This window comes from Leguminivora glycinivorella, chromosome 13, assembly GCF_023078275.1.
Source record: "Leguminivora glycinivorella isolate SPB_JAAS2020 chromosome 13, LegGlyc_1.1, whole genome shotgun sequence".
NCBI classification, from domain to species: Eukaryota; Metazoa; Arthropoda; class Insecta; order Lepidoptera; family Tortricidae; genus Leguminivora; species Leguminivora glycinivorella.
Genome location: NC_062983.1, coordinates 4,950,736 through 4,969,483, shown reverse-complemented (window position 1 = coordinate 4,969,483; position 18,748 = coordinate 4,950,736). Strand labels below are relative to the sequence as shown.

The 18,748-nt window shown below is 40.8% G+C and overlaps 1 protein-coding gene and 2 long non-coding RNA genes across 8 annotated transcripts; 2 read left to right on the top strand and 1 right to left on the bottom strand.

Annotated features, from left to right (window-relative positions):
• Positions 1–4,010: 4,010 nt before the first annotated feature.
• Positions 4,011–8,018, bottom strand: LOC125232602. Its single transcript, XR_007177767.1, has 4 exons — positions 7,816–8,018; positions 7,231–7,416; positions 6,467–6,578; positions 4,011–4,278 (listed from the first exon to the last, which is right to left on the bottom strand). It is a non-coding gene; the product is annotated as an uncharacterized LOC125232602 (long non-coding RNA).
• Positions 8,019–10,080: 2,062 nt separating this feature from the next.
• On the top strand, positions 10,081–18,417 carry LOC125232501. The gene is made up of 3 exons (XR_007177753.1): positions 10,081–10,386; positions 17,850–17,910; positions 17,989–18,417. It is a non-coding gene; the product is annotated as an uncharacterized LOC125232501 (long non-coding RNA).
• Positions 11,181–17,660, top strand: LOC125232500. Of its 6 annotated transcripts, none has more exons than XR_007177752.1 (2): positions 11,181–11,674; positions 17,015–17,660. XR_007177752.1 is itself a non-coding variant. In XM_048138195.1 (2 exons), exons 1-2 carry the CDS (start codon positions 11,648–11,650, stop codon positions 17,370–17,372), a joined length of 390 nt encoding a protein of 129 aa, XP_047994152.1. In that variant the 5' UTR covers positions 11,181–11,647; the 3' UTR covers positions 17,373–17,660. The 6 variants fall into 6 exon arrangements, 4 of the variants coding, with proteins under 4 accessions (XP_047994152.1, XP_047994148.1, XP_047994151.1 ...); XM_048138195.1 differs by having other exon boundaries at positions 11,181–11,679; XR_007177751.1 differs by lacking the exon at positions 11,181–11,674 and adding an exon at positions 11,734–11,999.
• Positions 18,418–18,748: the final 331 nt, after the last annotated feature.

The window sequence follows — 18,748 nt, the reverse complement described above, 5'->3', positions numbered from 1 at the left end:
GTTTGTGGAGCGATACTGCGTAATCGCCTCTTCCAAAGACCTCCTCAGTTGCTCATTAGCAGGCTCACTCACGCTCTGACTCGCGAAGTCCCCGCCGTCGTTACCGGAATCAACCCGCGGCGCCTCCGGTGCCAGGTCGGGTTCGGGCACCGGGTCCTGCGACATGGCGGGCAAATCCCGCCCCGAGGCGGGGTCCGCGCGAGCAGCGAGAGCCTCCTGGCGAAGCCGATCAAGTGTGGCGTCATCCAACCGCTTTGACCGCTGAATGACGCGCACCTGATCCGATAGACGCTGCTCCGATACGGTGGTGGATGGCTCGAGTGCCTGGAACAGAGGCAGCATTCTAGAACGGTACGCGGATAGCCGGGTTCCCCCCTCTGTGGCCCCGTAATAGGCGCGCATGACATTCTCGTTTATTTCTCGAGTCCATGTCATGCGACGCACTACACCACCGGCAGCGGGAGCCGTGGGCGGGGCAGGATGTCCCGCAGGCCCCAAGCGTGCCGGCAGCGGTGGCCGCCCACGTCGCGCAGGTGGTGGTGGCGGCGGCGGCGGCGGCGGCCCGCTCTCGTCGCTGGACCCGTCGGTGTCGGGCGCCGTGGCGAACTCGTCGCCCGACGAGGATGCGGACGGGGAGCTGGACGAGGCGGGCGGGGATGGTGGGCGTGCGTTTCTTTGTGCCGCTTTGGTGCGTGACCTTGTTATCATTTTCACAAATTTCACAATGCACTTATCGCCGTTTGACAGTTCATGCTGATATCCGTGTATTTTGATAATTGTACCGTTGCATGTTCATTGTTGTACATGATTTAATGTAGCGTAAGAAATACACAAAAACTGAACCAAAAAAACCAAGAACGGCGATAAAAATACTATAAAATAAATAAAATTGTGAAAATTTATCCAAAGACACGTCCGTCAGTGTCAGCGGTTTTTTTTTTTTTTGTGATGGTTATTATTATTATTATTATTAATGTCAGGCTTATTGGCTACAATAGTCCTGTCAGTGATAATAGATCGATCCCAATAGAGCGTGGCACGACCATTTTCGAGAACTGGCGCAGGTGTGTACTTGTAGTACGGTACTTCCCGGTCCACAAGACCGTATTGAAGAGCAAGCTGCTGGTGAATGATCCTGGCTACGAGATTATGCCTGTGCAAGTACTCACCGTTAGCTAGATGAGAACAACCGGAGATGATATGCCTGAGTGACTCTCCGGGACGGCGGCATGCCCGACAAATGTCGACCGTACCGTCCTTCTTCCGGTAGTTGTTCGTCATCATAACTTCGTCGGCAATTGCACAGGCAAAACCCTCCTCGTACTTTTTATTATTATTATTATAAATGGGCTTACTCTTGGCCCCAGACTAGCCGAAGGCAAAAACGTGGCCTACGATGGAGTGAGCTCGCCCAGAAGATGCCTGTTCACTCTTGATTTGAAAGTTGCCGGGTTATATTATATTATTTTTAAATGAAAGGAAAAAAAATCACACCTCCGGCAGGACTCGAACCTGCGACCTTGCCGGGGGCCATCCCGCTCCCAACTGCGCCATCGTGGCCTGCTGGATGTGTACGAATTTATCCATGCCTTCCCTCAATTCTCAACCACCAAGGTGGCGTATAGCAAACATCTTCTTTCCTAATGCGAACTGCTAAGGAATGGAACATGCTCCCCTCATCTGTATTCCCGGGCGAATACAATCTGGGTATATTCAAGTCAAGAGTGAATAGGCTATTACTGAACCAGTGAGCTACAACCTCGGCCTTGTCGTCACTTTCCATCAGGTCAGGTGCGAATGGACTCCGACGCCAAACGAAAGCGACACGCCGCTGGCTCTGTCGCGCCAATACGCAAGCGCGATAGAGATAGATATCTACTAGCGCTTCGTTTCGTGAGCGTTTCGTGAGCGATTGTGCCATTCGGCTAGCCACCCTGGACAGATTATAATTAAAAAAAAGAATACATCTTAACAGGTACTCGAGTGTCAAGTTAGGGTAAACTCGCCTCATTCGGTGACACGCCTAATTCGGTGATACAAGCTTTGAAGCACTATTCCGAAAGACAATTTTTGCTTGTTTCACCGAATTAGGCGTGTCACCAAATTAGGCGAGTTTACCCTACATTGAGAATAGGCTAGTTTCCTACACTTAAAATAAAGTATTTTATGCAGTGCACGAAATAAAGCACCTCATAAGTAGAAGAAAAACCTGGACAGTAGTTATGTTTAAACATAATTGACGACCGGTCTGGCGCAGTCGGTAGTGACCCTGCCTGCTACGCCGCGGTCCCGGGTTCAAATCCCGGTAAGGGCATTTATTTGTGTGATGAGCACAGATATTTGTTCCTGATTCATGGATGTTTTCTATGTATATAAGTATTTATATATTATATATATCGTTGTCTGAGTACCCACAACACAAGCCTTCTTGAGCTTACCGTGGGCCTCAGTCAATGTGTAAGAATGTCATATAATAATATTTATATATTTTATAATAATTTCTATTTAATAAGTCAATGAGAAAGATATAAAAGTAAATGAATTGACCGTGACGTCACTCCTCAGTAGGTATTTCATAGTAATTCCATATTAGCAAATAGTTTTGACAGTTCTTAAAAAGAAGCTGATTTGACTAGTAAGAATTTAGGAAACTAGCCAATTCGCCAGTAACAAGAGCGCACAAACTATTTATACTGGTTTGTAATTCATTGTTTAGTCCTATTTATTTCCTACTTTTTTTACATCCTTATGTTACATTTATGTAAACTTAAACATACCTAATCGCATGTTTGTCTCTCAGAGCAAAATTGTATGTACTAACTTTCAGTGGAAACGGCGTTGTAGATTATAAGAAATTATACAATACAATACAATACAATACAATACAATACAATACAATACAATACAATACAAATACTCTTTATTGCACACCTCAATACAGGAAACAACAGTAAGTATAAGCAACAAGCGAGGTAAAACAAGAGGCGGTCTTATCGCTACAGAGCGATCTCTTCCAGACAACCTAGGTAGTGGAAATTATGTATGCTGTTTCCCGTTAAGCAAGCAGAACTTGCGGTAACATTGCTCAATGCTACATCTGGGAGCTTGAAACTTACAATTGCAACGTTGCAATGTTTGGGCAACGTTTGAGCCATATTGATGTTAAACGCTTTCGGCCGCGCTGTAGATAAACCCTGTAAGTTTCCCAGATCGGATTTTTACAACTTTCTATAACTTTGAATAGCAATGTTGCTGATACATTGAAATATCAACTTACTAGAAAGTTACGACGAAAACTTTTAAGAAGTTCATTTTTGTACATTGCAACAATAGCACATTATGCAACTTGTACGTAACTTACACGCTATTCATTACGGCAATGTTGCATTTACAATACACCAAAAAGTTTAAAGTTGTAAATTGTATCAACTTTTCACCGGTACCTTTTAATAAGTTACAAATGTAACATTGCTTTAATAACTCTAGTGAAGTTCCTTGTAAGTTACTCTTGTAATGTACCTAAAAGTTGCATTTGGTATGTTGTGTCAACGAATCACTGGCAACTTGTTCGTTTAGTGAAATAATAATATTGCTAGCATTTCCTAGATGCATGTTTTGTGCAAGCCACTCGTGAACCGTTCACTCAATATTTCATAGGGATGTTTCAGGAAGTTGATTTTTGTGGTTGATAGGATGTCACAAATTAACTGCACGCAAGGTGCTCTGCAAGCTGCGCGCGGACCGCCGCGGCTGTCGAGAACTCGCTAGTTTCGATCGCGAGTGAATTGGAACAAGCTAGATTCTCTCCAAAAACCGAAAGTCTGCTCGACAGGTTTGCGACGGTCCGTGTGCAGCTTAATACTTCCAAACATAATTTTAATGATTATGTATGATCAAAATAACTAGAAACGAAAAAGTCAAACTTAAAAAATACCACACACAAAAATCATTGATGTGTAAAACAAAAACATGGATATACAGACAACATAATTATTTTATTTGAATTTTTTCTTCAGGCCGGAAAAACATCACCATACTAATGAAAAGTGATACCTATGTATAGTTATGTAGTGTTACACATTTGAATTGAACGTATGTTACCATAATACACACAAACACTATTTTAAAACACTGCGTGAAAACTACGACGGTTAAGAGCCCACAGGACCCGAGCTCCTTCTCATATTTGAGGAGAATACACCCGTCGCGCTGAAGAGGCGTCACTTAGGCCGTTCGCATATGCACCTACTCAAATCCTCCTCGCCTCAGGTGACATACCTGCAAAAATTTAAATTCATTCAATCTGTAATTTTGATTGCACACGTGAAACATGAGTTTGCAGCTGATGAGATGAAGGACTTATGATATTTTGTATGATTAAACGTATTGATTATTATTATGATTTGCCTGAGCGCTCTTTGAGCTCGCAACCTGCACAGTCTTCAATATGTCTGCACGATTTCTTAGAAACTGAAACTGATAAAAGTCTTCAAGACGTGGAGACTTTGCAAGTGTGGTTTTGTACAGGCAAGTTTCAGTACTAGAAATATTTTATACTACCATACAAAATTACAAATGAAGCATCAGATAATTATAAGAAACACATTGGCAGAAGTTATTTTTTAATCAAATTGCTATTGAATATGTCTGATAGAAATATATTAAGTAGGGTGCATTGTGGTAATTCCGAAAGTCGTCTAATTTCTAAAGTCACAGAAAAATCACCATTATTTCCATCATATCAAGATTCCCCTTTTTAAATTACCTGAGCATTTCTGTGCTTCGAAATTACCCCAATGCACACCAAATGAGTTGACCGTGACGTCACTAAACACGAATTCGAATCGGCGAAATTGGGTTTAAAAATATGGCAGATTATTTTTAAACCCAATTTCTATTTAAGAAGTCGCATTGAAATTTATAATGAATGAGTTGACCGTGACGTCAGTCGACACGTTTTTATGTATGCGTAATATCACCCTTCGATCTTCTTTTATTTCAGACTTGTTCACGAAAATGTAAAAAATAATCAAGGTAATTTTTAAACTGTGATATTACATAAACCAAACCAAGTAAGCGAGAGTAACCAAATAAAGTCAGAATTAGAGATGGGCCGAATATTCGGTAAATATTCGGTATTCGGCATATTCGGCAAGTTTTTCAATGTTCGTTTTCGGCCGAATAATTCGGTTGCATTGCCGAATATTTACCGAATAAACAAAGTACATAACTAATGAAGATCTTACGTATTCCATTCGATAATAAGCTCCTATTTTAGTAGCTTTCTAAGGAACTACTAAAAAGAGATAATTCACTATGCGTCAAAATATAAATACAAAGTTGAAAAAACCGTAGTTTAAGACTTGAGTAGAGTTCAGAGTTGTTTTAACTAAGTTTTAGTTAAATCCACTAAATCGTAAGAACATATGTAGTTCTAGTGACATTATCCATCATTTAATAGTTTTAATCTTAACTTCCGTTATCCTCCATCCTCCACAACCATTATCCATCATTTAATAGTTTTAATCTTAACATCCGCTTTCTAAATATGGCGTAACCGAATATTCGGCCGAATGTTCGGTTCGGTAAGAGCTGAACCGAATGTTCGGCCGAATATTCGTATTCGGCAAAGTCCATATTCGGCCCATCTCTAGTCAAAATGAAAGAACATGAAATGGAGTACATAACAGCAGAGGCTGGTCCATACAAGCCGATTCCCACCGGCTTGCCTAAAATTGATTACTAGGAAAGTACATACCTAATGTTAAGGTCAGGTTCCTTTTTGCTCAGTGTTGCCTAGCAGAAATTTTCACCAGCCCCACTGATACATAATGCATATTTTTAGACATTCATATTCTTCTATTTCTATTCTCGAACCACTCGCTTCGCTCGTGGTTCAACTATAGGATCCTTTCACTTGCTCGTTTTTCAATTCCACACTCGGCGTTAAAATACAACTTTGCCCCCTTGTATAACAAATAACAATAACTATTATTTTTCTCATCCAAGTTCAAGGATATGAATGACTGTAAAAATATGCATTATTGGGGAATGGAATGGGGTTTCCATTTCATGCTTTCTCATTCTGACTTTATTTGGAAACAAAAGAAGATCGAAGGCTGATATTACGCATAAAGTGTACTTAGGGCCTGTCACTAATGCACCTCAAATTACAACCAAATCCCTTGCAGGGGCCAATCTTCTTAGAGCCTGCTAGACGCTTTATGTATATCACTTTTATTTTCTGAAATTAACTCTTTTCCTTATGGGGCCAATAATTCTTTAAATTTAGTAACCCGTGATTTCCGCGCAAAATGTTTGCGAACTAACAGTTTTAGTTTTGCTTCGTCAATCTCCTGGCTCTCGTTATCACTACTGGTACTGTCATTGTCCGACATTTTGTATTTACTGAATAAAAATACATAAATAAATAAATGAAGAGAAGGGTAACAATGTGCAAGCTAACCAAATTCCACCGGGGCGAAGCAAGGAGGCGACACTGTCGAGCTGACACGTGGGTCTCCAGTCGGAGAACAGCCCGTGGCAGTAGCAGAGCGCTGCGCCACAAATACAACCATCTGAAATATTCGGTGCGTGGGATAAAGCAAGTGCGAATGCAATAACAGCAAATGCGCAAAATGTTGGTTAATGAGGTGCAGAAACAGTGAATTAGAAAACCCAGGAAAATTTATGAACACATACATAATTAGCAATTAAATGCTAATGAAATTTAAACAAATCTCTTGGGTTAATTAATCTGAGCTAGGACTACCAAAGGGTTAAGTGGGACTATTTAGGTGACGTTTTTATACTTGTCACACAATGAAACACAAAATAAACATTGTAGACAAGATACAAATATTGCACCCTCGACGGCTTTTAATTGTCAAGTTGAAATAATAGACAACCACAACTGACTAAATACCTAAATTAATCTATGCTTAACTGCGCCTTAAATGTCTGACAGAGGCACAAAAATATTCAATAAATCTAACTAATTGTGTACCTGTAAGTATTGGTAAATTAGAAGCAAATAAAATTATACTTATTATTTTTAAATCTTTACGTTTGCTATAATAGTTAGGCAGACTTCTCTATACGTACCGTTTATGTGTGGCTTGTGGCGGAGGCTTTATAATGCCTAATCCACGAACTCACGACACTATTCACAACAAATCGAAAAGGGGTGCAAGGAAATCAAAGTAGGTATAAATAGAATGGGCAACTTACTTTGTTAACTTCGAGATAGATCCGCCGCATCACATGGACCAGCGATGTTCACCTCGCCCGATGATAGTGCAGGAACAGGGATAGCTTCTTATAGGTCCGTTGCGGATTTCACTGGTCATTGCTCGCAGGCCGGGTCTTGTTGCTGGTTGCCAACTTGTCCAAGATGAAGCAGCAACAAAAACAACCCTGAACACAGTAAAAAGTTATATTAAATTGAATATTTAAAATAAAGTGCGTAATGCGCAGACGTTGGAGATGTGATGCGTGATGCGCGGGCGCGGCCGCGACGCTCTGCGCCGATGCTCGCCGCTCCCGCGACGCGACCCGGAATTGTCCTCCAAACGTATTCAGACTAAACTAAGTGAATTGAATTCATATTGTTTATTATATAAATACTAATTCATCCTTCACGATATACTTGTATTGTACTTAGCGGGGTACTTGTGTTGTAGGCTTCTTTCTGTAATAAACCAATTTTACACAAATCAACCTAGTCCCGCTGCCGCTGGCTGCCAGGCTCATTTGTTCACTATAAATATCACTGTGTTAATAATTCATGCATAATTAAAGAAACAAAATACTTACTGCATGATCATGGTCTTCAATGTGATCCATTTTTTGATACAGCACTTTATTACAGCAAGAACAGACACGCAACGCTCGAGACGAGAGGAAATGAAAGATGGCGACGGCAGGCAGTGTTGCCAGGTCCAATTTGAAAAAACAGGAGACACATGTCCTAAAAATCAGGAGAAATCAGGAGACATAATTTCTCCAAAGTCATAAATTGATGATATTATTCTTCTTTTAGTTTATTTTCATTTTTTGTAACATCTACGTTAATTAAATATTTAAAAAAAATATGGTCAGTCAAATCTTGTCATTTAAAACTTGATTCATAATACTATTACTATGACGTATTTAAGGCAGTGTTATGTACAGTACAGATGTAGTGCGAAAAGGTTTTCCTTCGTGTTTTTACGGAAAAATTCGTCATTGTCATGCTAGTTCAGACAGTTTCAGTACGTTTTGTACGTAAAAATAAGAAGGAAAGTATTTTTGCACTACATCTGTATTATTACTGCAATTTGCCGATTGCCGCCATACACTCACTTCGAGAAATTTGAATAGAATAGAATTTTAACACCATAATCGTGAACACTAAGAAATTTCTCACAAAGTCAGGAGATTTTCGGGAAAAATTAGGAGATATTTGGGAAAATCAGGAAATTTTTGGTAAAAATCAGGAGATCAGGAATTCAGGAGATGCGCCTCGAAATCAGGAGATCTCCTGATAAATCAGGAGATCTGGCAACACTGACGGCAGGACATCACGGACGGCGATCCGGGGTTGCCAACCAACTCTAATAATTTATTTTACATTTACACCTTTATCCGTAGTTATAATATGTACTCTGTGTCCGTAGTCAACTTTTTCGCTACAATGATTATAATAGTAGCACTTCCATTCCAAGTCGTTGCGAATTCGTTTATTTTGCTATATTTGGCTAAAAACGACTATGTGTGGAGGATTAACTTGTCTATATTTGCTGAAATACGCTTATTCGACCGCTTGTCAGTTTTTACTTTTCAAAGGACGCAGCATGAATATTTTGAGTTGGCATGCTAAGTGTGGATGTCGTGTTTGTGAATGTGATATCATAAATTAATATAACACGTGTCGATTTAAAACACTCCCTTCGGTCGTGTTTTAATTTATCGCCACTCGTTTCGAACTTCCTTTTTACGCACTTGTATCGTAATGTACTATTTTAGTACAGATGGTGTTTTTACGCACTAGTGTGAGAAGTGGTTCCATTATATTCCAGGTCGTATTGTACTGAAAAACATCGTACGACACACGTACGAAAAGGAAATTCGTAACTCGTGTTGATTTAGTGCCCTTCGGTCATGTTTAATTTATCGCCACTCGTTTCGAACTTCCTTTTTTATGCACTTGTATCGTATGTCCTATTTTGGTGTAAATCTGGTCCGCCTCTAAAATTCCTTCATAATATATTTTGGCCCCCAAAGAAAAAAGGTTCTGCACCACTGCTCTGTATAGTAAGTTTTATTTATATATTCTTAAAACTCGTAAAATGTGGATTTTAAGTTTATTATGGATATCAAGTTTTGAATTTGAATGTTACAAAATATTTAGGGTCTGTTTCACAATTTCCAAATAAATATTCAACAAATAAATAATTTAACTGCTATATAAAACTTCCCGTTAAAAACAGTTCGCGTTTCACAAACGTGAACTGTTTTTAATGGGAATAAATTATAAATTTACCCCAGTAAATTTATGTACCAGTTTGCTTGCTTATTGTAAGTTAGAGCTGGCAACATCGTAAAAATGTTTCGGTTTACGGAATATGTGAATTTTTTCACTTTACAAAATAAACTTTAAATGTATATTCTATTATATAACAATTATTAATGATACATTTTTTTTTATCGAGAACTTTTATGTGGATACAATCATATTCTTTGATGTGGATCGAAACAACTGTCAAAATGCGTTGCATTGCATTGTAGCTGGAAACAAATTATGAGACGCGACGCGTCCGCGGACGCATGGCCACTGCTGCGATGTAGAATCTACAGTGGCGTCTACATTGTAGATAAGATAATGAATATACTCGGAATTGTGCAAACTATCGGACGTAACGTAAGCCATGGACATGGCCTTGAGCGTTTGGTTTCAGACATAAAACCTGGCCGCCAGATGTTTTAAGACTGCAAGTCGCGGTCGTCAGCCACGTCCGTATGACGCGTCCCATAATTTGTTTCTAGCTTAATGCAAATGTCAAAGAAACTAGAAACTTAGAAAGTTTTAGCAACCGTTCGGTTGACGTTTTGGGCATTTTTAGCGTGTGCGTGTTTCTTTTGAACTTCAGTTTGCCAATGCGCTTGAATCAGTGGCAAAGAGTATTATTAGTATATATCAGTGGACTGGGCTGCGGTGGTAGAACGCTCGAGGCACGATTGTCACAGGCTCGCGCAATCACTACTTAACATATTAGTTGACAAATTTAACACATGTTTTCATATACTTACGTAAACAACCACAACAGCACAGGAGGGCTGAAGCCTCAGTGCAGCACCTGTTTTGACTCCCAGTGAGAATGAGTGACAGTCTGCCAAAGACAGTAGGTATGTTTATAAATTATTGCTTAGATTTATTTACAAACTAGCTTTTAGAAATAGACAAAAGTAGCCTATGACAGTCTCCATCCTTTCAACTATCTCCACTTAAAAAATTACGACAATTCGTCGCTCCGTTTTGCAGTGAAGGACGGACAAACAAACAGACACACACTTTCCCATTTATAATTGTTAACGCCCTGACTGGCAACACAGACAGGATAGCCAACCTCCGGTCACCCCGCTGATCCAATGAGCAGCGGCCAGAGCCTCGACCTGCCGGACCAATAGGAATGAAGACTGAAGCGCCGCGGTTTTCCCCCGTCGCGACACTATAAAAGCACGGTGCGCGTCACCAGCGTCCCCTTTTTTACTAATCGAAAACTCTCTCTGTCGCGTGTCCTAGACAAAACCTGTAATTTAGAATCCATTAAAAGAAATGGTAATATTTTATACTGTTTTATTTAAACAATTGAGTTCAGGCTCAAACATTTTGGCGACCGTAGACAGGACACGTGCGGAGAGAGGAACTCTAAATTTTTATAGCCACCTCAAGACAACGGCCATCTTGGCGGAACGGGTTGGGCCTGGAGCAGAAGAAGACGTCGCAAGCCAGAAAAGGGACATCGCCGCCAGCCGAATATCAAGTTCCCGAAGTCTCCTGGGGGACAGCTGCGGCGAACAAAGAAAAAACCTGACGAGCGTCGAAGGCGCGGCACCCGGCGGCAGCGTGTGGCGGCTGGCGAGTTTTTAAGGAAAGTGCCGTGAGAAGTGCCCATACCCACCTAATTCTGTTTCCCCAATTTCTTAATTAGCCCTAGTCTTTTTTCCAATTTAAATTCATTTTCCAATTTACAAACCTTAAATTTAAATTCATTCCAACCCAACTTAGCTAACATCAATTTATATATCTACCTACTTACTCAACTTTGAACTCGTAAACAACTTAACCTCTATTTGACCTTTACCCGTACTGACTTGACAACCTTACTTTAAATTCAAATTTCACTAGTTCCCCATCAATCTAAAATTAGGAGAGAGCTCGCTGCGTATTATTGCCTTCATTTGTGTTTTAGTTTCAGAACGCATCTGCAAATTGTCAGTGTGACGTTAACCTCAAAAGCCACGCTGGCACATAAACGTTGCTATAGCATAGCTTAACGCATACTGCATTTCGAGTTTTTTCTGCTTAAAACAGTAAAGTGCATTGTTCTTTCCATACTTTTAATTTAAAAATTGAGTTTCGTTTAAAGTTTAATAGAAATTGCATATGCCATCCTTATTTTGTGATAAAAACGTAAGGTGATAAATTCATTTGCAATCAAAGTCACTGCTTTCTTCTTTAAAAAGGTGAATTTAAACTCAACTGTATCTATTTCTTTCTAATTACGCTGACGCAAAGTGGTTCTATTCTAACATCGCGCCTGCTTGCATCTTGGTTTGTGTTCGCTTATGCACAGTTTCGTTTGCACAATTTCAGTGGATTCCGTGGACAACCGTCGCAGTGCGTGTCGCGTGCCACATCTGTAGTGCCACGCCCATACCTGCCACCACGTGGCAAGTTGTCCAAGGGACTGCTGCCGCAACACACCTCGGCCTAGCTGTTGAAGTTTAAAAGGCGCGTAAGCTGTTTTCACATTTTTATTTCTAACGTGGATAACTTTAAACTTGACATTTTATTTTTAAAATTGTATTTGACTTGTTTGCTAGCCCAGTTAAAAACATAATTCAACATGGCTGAGGCAGCTAAAAGGGAGGCTCTTCTAGCAGAATTGCGTACTAAACGCGGATCGATTAAAGGTCAAGTTTCCAAATTCCGCATTTACTTAGACAAAATTTCAGATGATGAAGTGTTATCAGGTGTTAAATTCAATGAGCTGACCTTAAGATTAAACAAAGTTATAGAGTTATCCACGCGACTTGACGAGCTGCAAACTTCAATCGAAGTTGCTAATTTTGAAAATTTAGACACTGAACTTGCAGAACGGGACAACAATGAAACCCATATCAATAATGCTATAGCTGCAGCTCAGTGTATTCTTGAACGCTCTCAAGCTCAAAAACCCTCTCCAGAGACTTCTGTCAGAACATGTTCATCGAACGGCTGTCATTCTGAGCATCTCGGCTTCAAGCTTCCTCAAATTAAAATCTCTAAATTTGATGGCTCATATTATAAGTGGATGGAATTTAAGGACCTTTATGAATCTTTAATTCACAATAATGATCACATTAAACCTATTCATAAATTCCATTATCTGAGCTCTTATCTTGAAGGGGATGCGGCCAGAGTGATAGCAAACTTAGAAGTCTCCGCTAACAATTATACTGAAGCTTGGAAAATTTTGTGTGACAGATTCAGTAATAAAAGACAGCTGATTACTAACCATTTAAATTCTCTATTTAATTTAGAACCTATACAGCGAGAATCGGATAAGGCCTTAAGGTTCCTTAATGATCATGTAGTTAAAAATCTCCGGGCCCTAAAGACATTAGGTCAACCGACAGAGCATTGGGATACAATTTTAGTTCACCTATTGACGGCTAAGTTAGACGTCAATACTAATGCAAAATGGGAAGAACATAGGAACACTCTCAAAGAGTGGCCATCACTCGATGACTTTAGGGGATTTCTTAGTAATCGTGCAGACATCTTAGAAAATCTGTATCGCTCTAGGAGAGAAAAACAATCTAACCACAAGCCAGAGCCTGTGGCCAATAAAACTTCATTTAAACATGATAAAAACATAAAAACATTCGTGATTTCAGAGAAACAAGATGACCACAAGGGTCGGCCGTGCATCGTGTGCCATGGTGATCACAGAGTGTACGACTGCCCAGCCTTTAAAAAGATGACAGTCGACGAGCGCTGGTCGCAGGCGTCACGTCTAAAGCTGTGCCATGTCTGCCTCCGACCGGACCATGAGACCCGTCAGTGCAAGCTGAACGGTTGCCGGGTATGTAAGAGACGTCACAATACATACTTACACACCACACAAACACTCAACACTTCTCCACCTGGAGCCAGCACGGAACAAACAGCCGAACCTGCAAATAGTGCTAGGTCGGATGTGGCTTGCTCCTCGACTATGCTAACCTCTGACAGTGCAGCGGTGCAAAACACCCTCACTGCTAGCACTTTAATTAGCACTAGCGAGTCATTGCTCTCAACAGCTCTAATTGAAGTGATCAACCCTATTAACAACAAAAAGGAGACAGTTAAATGTCTTGTAGACAGTTGTTCACAGTCTAATTATCTATCTCATAATTTGAGACAAAAACTAAATCTTGATTGTCAGCCTCTAACTGCCTCAAATGTGACAGGAATAGGAAATACGCCTCTGACCTATCAACCTGTGCTTTGTGCAGCTCATATTCAATCTAAACTCAGTGATTTTAATGCCAAAATTGACTTTCTAGTTTTAGATCAAGTAACTAGTCGCTTTCCACAAAACTATGTAGACATTAGTCACCTTAACTTACCTGCCTCTGTGCAGCTTGCTGACCCAACATTTAACGTTCCATCCCAAATAGATATGCTGTTGGGAGTGGAAATGTTTTGGACTATTGTGACAGGTGCTGCAAAAAGATTGCCAACGAGCAAGCGCACATTCCTAATCCCATCTAAACTAGGGTGGTTAATAGCGGGACCGGTAGAGGGAGCCTCGGCTCATTTACATACAGGGAACACGCGCAGCCACCTCTGTCTCTCTGATCTGTCGGCCCAAATGACCAAATTTTGGGAAACAGAGGAGCTACCGTCTGAAACGGACTCCATCAAAAATGGGAGTGAGTTCGAGTCTCACCCTATAAACCAACACTTTGTTGAAAACACTTACCGCCAATCTGACGGCAGATTCGTTGTGCGCTTGCCTTTAAAGGACTCGCCGGACTGCTTAGGCAACTCATTTAACATAGCTAAAAAGCGTTTATTCAGTTTAGAGAAACGTTTTAGTAACCAACCTGAACTAAAATCAATGTATGTTGATTTCATAAATGAATATAGAGACTTAGGGCATCTGTCGGAGTCTGAGCGATGTTACAAAGCTAATCACCTCCCGCATCACCCCGTGATGAAGGAGAGTGAATCTACACGCATGCGCACAGTCTTTCACGCTAGCTGTCCCACCTCTTCTGGGTATTCAATAAATGATATTCAGCTTGTAGGTCCTAACATACAAAGCCCACTGTTTGACATATTGCTTAGATTCCGACAGTACAAGTATGTGCTATCTGGTGACATAGAAAAACAGTACAGGCAAATAATGATGAATGAAATAGATAGAAACCTACAAGTTATTCTATGGCGCGAAGATGAGCACTTACCCATACGCTCACTAACTTTAAATACCGTTACTTACGGCTTTGCTTCATCGAGCTGGCTAGCAGCACGCTGTTTGTGGCAGTTAGGAGCTGAGAGCAAGGATCCTTTAGTTAGGACTATTATACAAAATGACTTTTACTGTGATGACTTATTAACAGGCGCAGACTCTGAAATAGAGCTGCTTCGTATACAAGCAGGTGTCTCACAGGCCTTAGCCGCTGGTTGTTTCAATTTACGTAAATACCGCTCGAATTCTAACGCGCTATTAAAGTCAGATTATATTAATAAAGATGATCACTTAGCATTGAGTCAAGCTTGCCAAACACTTGGACTAGGGTGGCAACCTAGCCAAGATGTACTAAACTTTTCCATTAAAAATGATCATTCTGATAAAATAGTTACAAAAAGAAAAATCTTATCTGAAACGTTCCAAGTCTTTGATCCATTAGGACTCTTAAGTCTATGCACAGTTAAAGCTAAAATATTAATTCAAACCTTATGGAAAGAAGGCAAAGCTTGGGACGAGCCAGTGTCTCCTGAAATACAGCATATCTGGTCAAAATTCATTAAAAACTTACATCACATTAAATCACTTAGCATACCTAGATATGTATTATGTGAGGCAACCTGCACAATAGAGTTACACTGTTTTTCTGACGCTGCGGCGACTGCATATGCAGCCTGCATTTATGTTAAATCTATTTCTGAATCCGGTGAACAGAAAGTACATTTGCTGTGTGCGAGGGACAGAATTGCTCCAATCCGTCGCACATCTATTCCTAGACTTGAATTGGCCGGATGCTTGTTAGCAGCCCAAACATATGCAGCTGTAGTACGAGCCTGGAGACGTCCTGTCTCTCGCACAATATTCTGGACTGACTCTAGCTGCTGCTTGGCTTGGCTAAAAACAGACAGATCAAAGCTTAAAACTTTTGTGGCCAACAGGGTAGCAGCTATAGACAGCCTTGCTCCCGGAGCCACCTGGAGACATGTACCTACAAAACAAAATCCAAGTGATCTTGCAACTCGTGGTGTGGATCCACAACATGTCGCAGGGACAGCTCTGTGGTGGGAAGGCCCCGAGTTTCTATTAAAGCCTGAGAATGAATGGCCAGAATTAAACGCTGTAGAGCCGGAGGTCTTACCTGAAACTAAAGTAACATCAATGCTCACTACTAACACAGAAACCTCATCTATTATAGATTTTGACAGATTTTCAAAATACACAGAACTACAACGTACTATGGCCTATGTGCGTCGTTTCATAAATAACTGTAAGCCCCGTGGGCCTAAATTAACTGGTGCACTTTCAGCACAGGAGCTTACAGACGCATTTCACACTTTAATCAAACTTGCACAGCAGGAGTCATTCTCTGCAGAGCTTGAAACGCTTCGCAAAGGTCACAGGTTGAGTCCCAAGTCACACATACTAACCCTGGCCCCGTTCATCGACTCTCAAGGCCTCTTGAGAGTAGGCGGGAGGCTGGATGCTTCAGATTGTACTTACGATCAGAAGCATCCAATGTTGTTACGTGCTAAACACACACTAACTAAACTCATCTTTACACATGAACATGTACGTCTCTTACATGCCGGGCCACAGTCATTGCTAGCCTCAGTACGAGACGAGATATGGCCGATCGGCGGCAGGAATTTGGCACGAAGCACGGCCCACAATTGTGTCACCTGTAAACGTATCGCTGGCCAAACTTTAAAAAATATAATGGGAAATTTACCAGCGCAACGAATTAAGGCTGATTTTCCATTCACGTCAACAGCTGTAGACATGGCAGGGCCCTATTTAATAACAGATCGCCGGGGGCGTGGATGCAAAATCACCAAATGTTACTTGTGTCTGTTTATATGCTTAAGATATAAATGTGTTCATATAGAAGCTGTGAGCGACTTATCTAAAGATGCATTTGTGCTAGCTCTACGCAGGTTTATCGCTAGGCGCGGCAGACCTGCGGAATTGTTTTGCGATAATGGCAGAAACTTTGTAGCTGCAGCTAAAGAAATTAATGATTTTTTTAAGTTATATAAAAGTGACTTGTCTGAATTTGCAGCTGGTCAAGGAATTAAATTTAAATTCGCACCAGCTTACGCGCCAAATTTCAACGGATACGTCGAGGCCGGTATAAGGAGCGCCAAATTTCATCTTAAAAGAGTTTTGGGTAACACCCATCTCACCTTTGAAGAAATTGCATCCCTTTTTAGCCAAGTGGAGGCAATATTAAACAGTAGGCCTCTCTGTCCACTCTCTCCCTCCCCCTTAGACTTTACACCCCTTACTCCCGGGCACTTTCTCATTTTTAGGCCGCTCACGTCGCTGCCGGGCCCGCCGCTCGACGACCGCAACCCGCACCGCCTGGACCGCTACCTGAGGCTGGAGCAGCTACGGCAACACTTCTGGAAGCGCTGGTCGGCCGAGTACGTGTCTCTACAACAGCAACGCTACAAATGGCGCGAGAGGCAACGTGACCTACAACTGGGAGAAGTAGTACTCATCAAGGAGGAGGGCTTACCGCCGTTGCTCTGGCGCATGGGCAGAGTCGTCAAACTATACCACGGGAAGGATGGCGTACCTCGCGTGGCAGACATCAATACCGCTAGAGGGGTGATCAAGCGTGCGCTGAACAGAATATGCCCGCTCTCGTCACAACAAGAATCCTGAAAGAGAGTCTTTCAGCGCCCCGGAGTATGTTAACGCCCTGACTGGCAACACAGACAGGATAGCCAACCTCCGGTCACCCCGCTGATCCAATGAGCAGCGGCCAGAGCCTCGACCTGCCGGACCAATAGGAATGAAGACTGAAGCGCCGCGGTTTTCCCCCGTCGCGACACTATAAAAGCACGGTGCGCGTCACCAGCGTCCCCTTTTTTACTAATCGAAAACTCTCTCTGTCGCGTGTCCTAGACAAAACCTGTAATTTAGAATCCATTAAAAGAAATGGTAATATTTTATACTGTTTTATTTAAACAATTGAGTTCAGGCTCAAACAATAATATTAGTATGGATTAATTAATAACATACAATACAACATTAAATTCAGACTTTCTATGTAACAGTTTTTTTCTACCTCTATGTTAACTGTGAATAACGTTTTATATATTTTTTATTTACTAATGTATTCATATTCTTCTGTTTCAGTTACTTGCAGTTTGCACAAATACCCTTCACATGATTGCAATAATGCAGATGAATCTAAGTGGTATGTACTTAATAATGTGTGTAACATATCAAGGAAGTTAACAATATTATTCTACATTGAATTTTATACCTGTTTCAGTATTGGTAACTTCACCATCCTGTGTAGCCGAAGAAGCACCTGTATGTCCACCAAAAACCAGAGCACATAATATATAAAAGAACAAGTACAGAAGGCTCACAGTCAACAACCTGTCAACGGACTGCATGTGACATTGAGTTCTATTGCGAAGCGAGAAGGTCATCAAACTATGGGCCGGGAACTCTTAGCCGCCGGAATGTATGAAAGAAATGTGGAGTGAGCCACCCCGACAAGAGTTATTTTTTTATAATAATCAGATAGAACTGTCACAAATAGAAGAGTTAAAATTCACTGCAATTGATCAACCACAGATTTTGTATAAAAAAAATGCCTATGTGATTAATGTTGAGTGTATTCTGAATATTTTATGAAATACCTATATTTTTGTTTTATTTGTATAAATGATTGCATCTCTTCTAAATATACTGACTAGATGGCTTTCAATATCATTAAAATCAACCCTACCTTATAGTTATTCAAATTTACAAATTGGTAGCAAAAACATTATGCATGCAAGTACAGTTGGGGACAGCCAGAGTTAAATATTATAGGACGTTCTTCACAGATTTCTTTTTGTTGGACGTTTTTCTTTTAAATAAAAACTTTATTTAATGGTGAACGATTTGAAAGAATAACAATATGAAACCTAAAAAAAATACCTAGAAATAACTACTTAACCCTTAAATGTATGGTGATGTATCACACATTTGATGGCCTGTGGTTCAATATGTAGATATCCAAAATCACATTTATAGCCATT

Excerpts from the sequence above, each read along its gene's own strand:
- LOC125232500 (XM_048138191.1), top strand. The coding sequence starts at position 13,227 with ATGACAGTCGACGAGCGCTGGTCGCAGGCGTCACGTCTAAAGCTGTGC.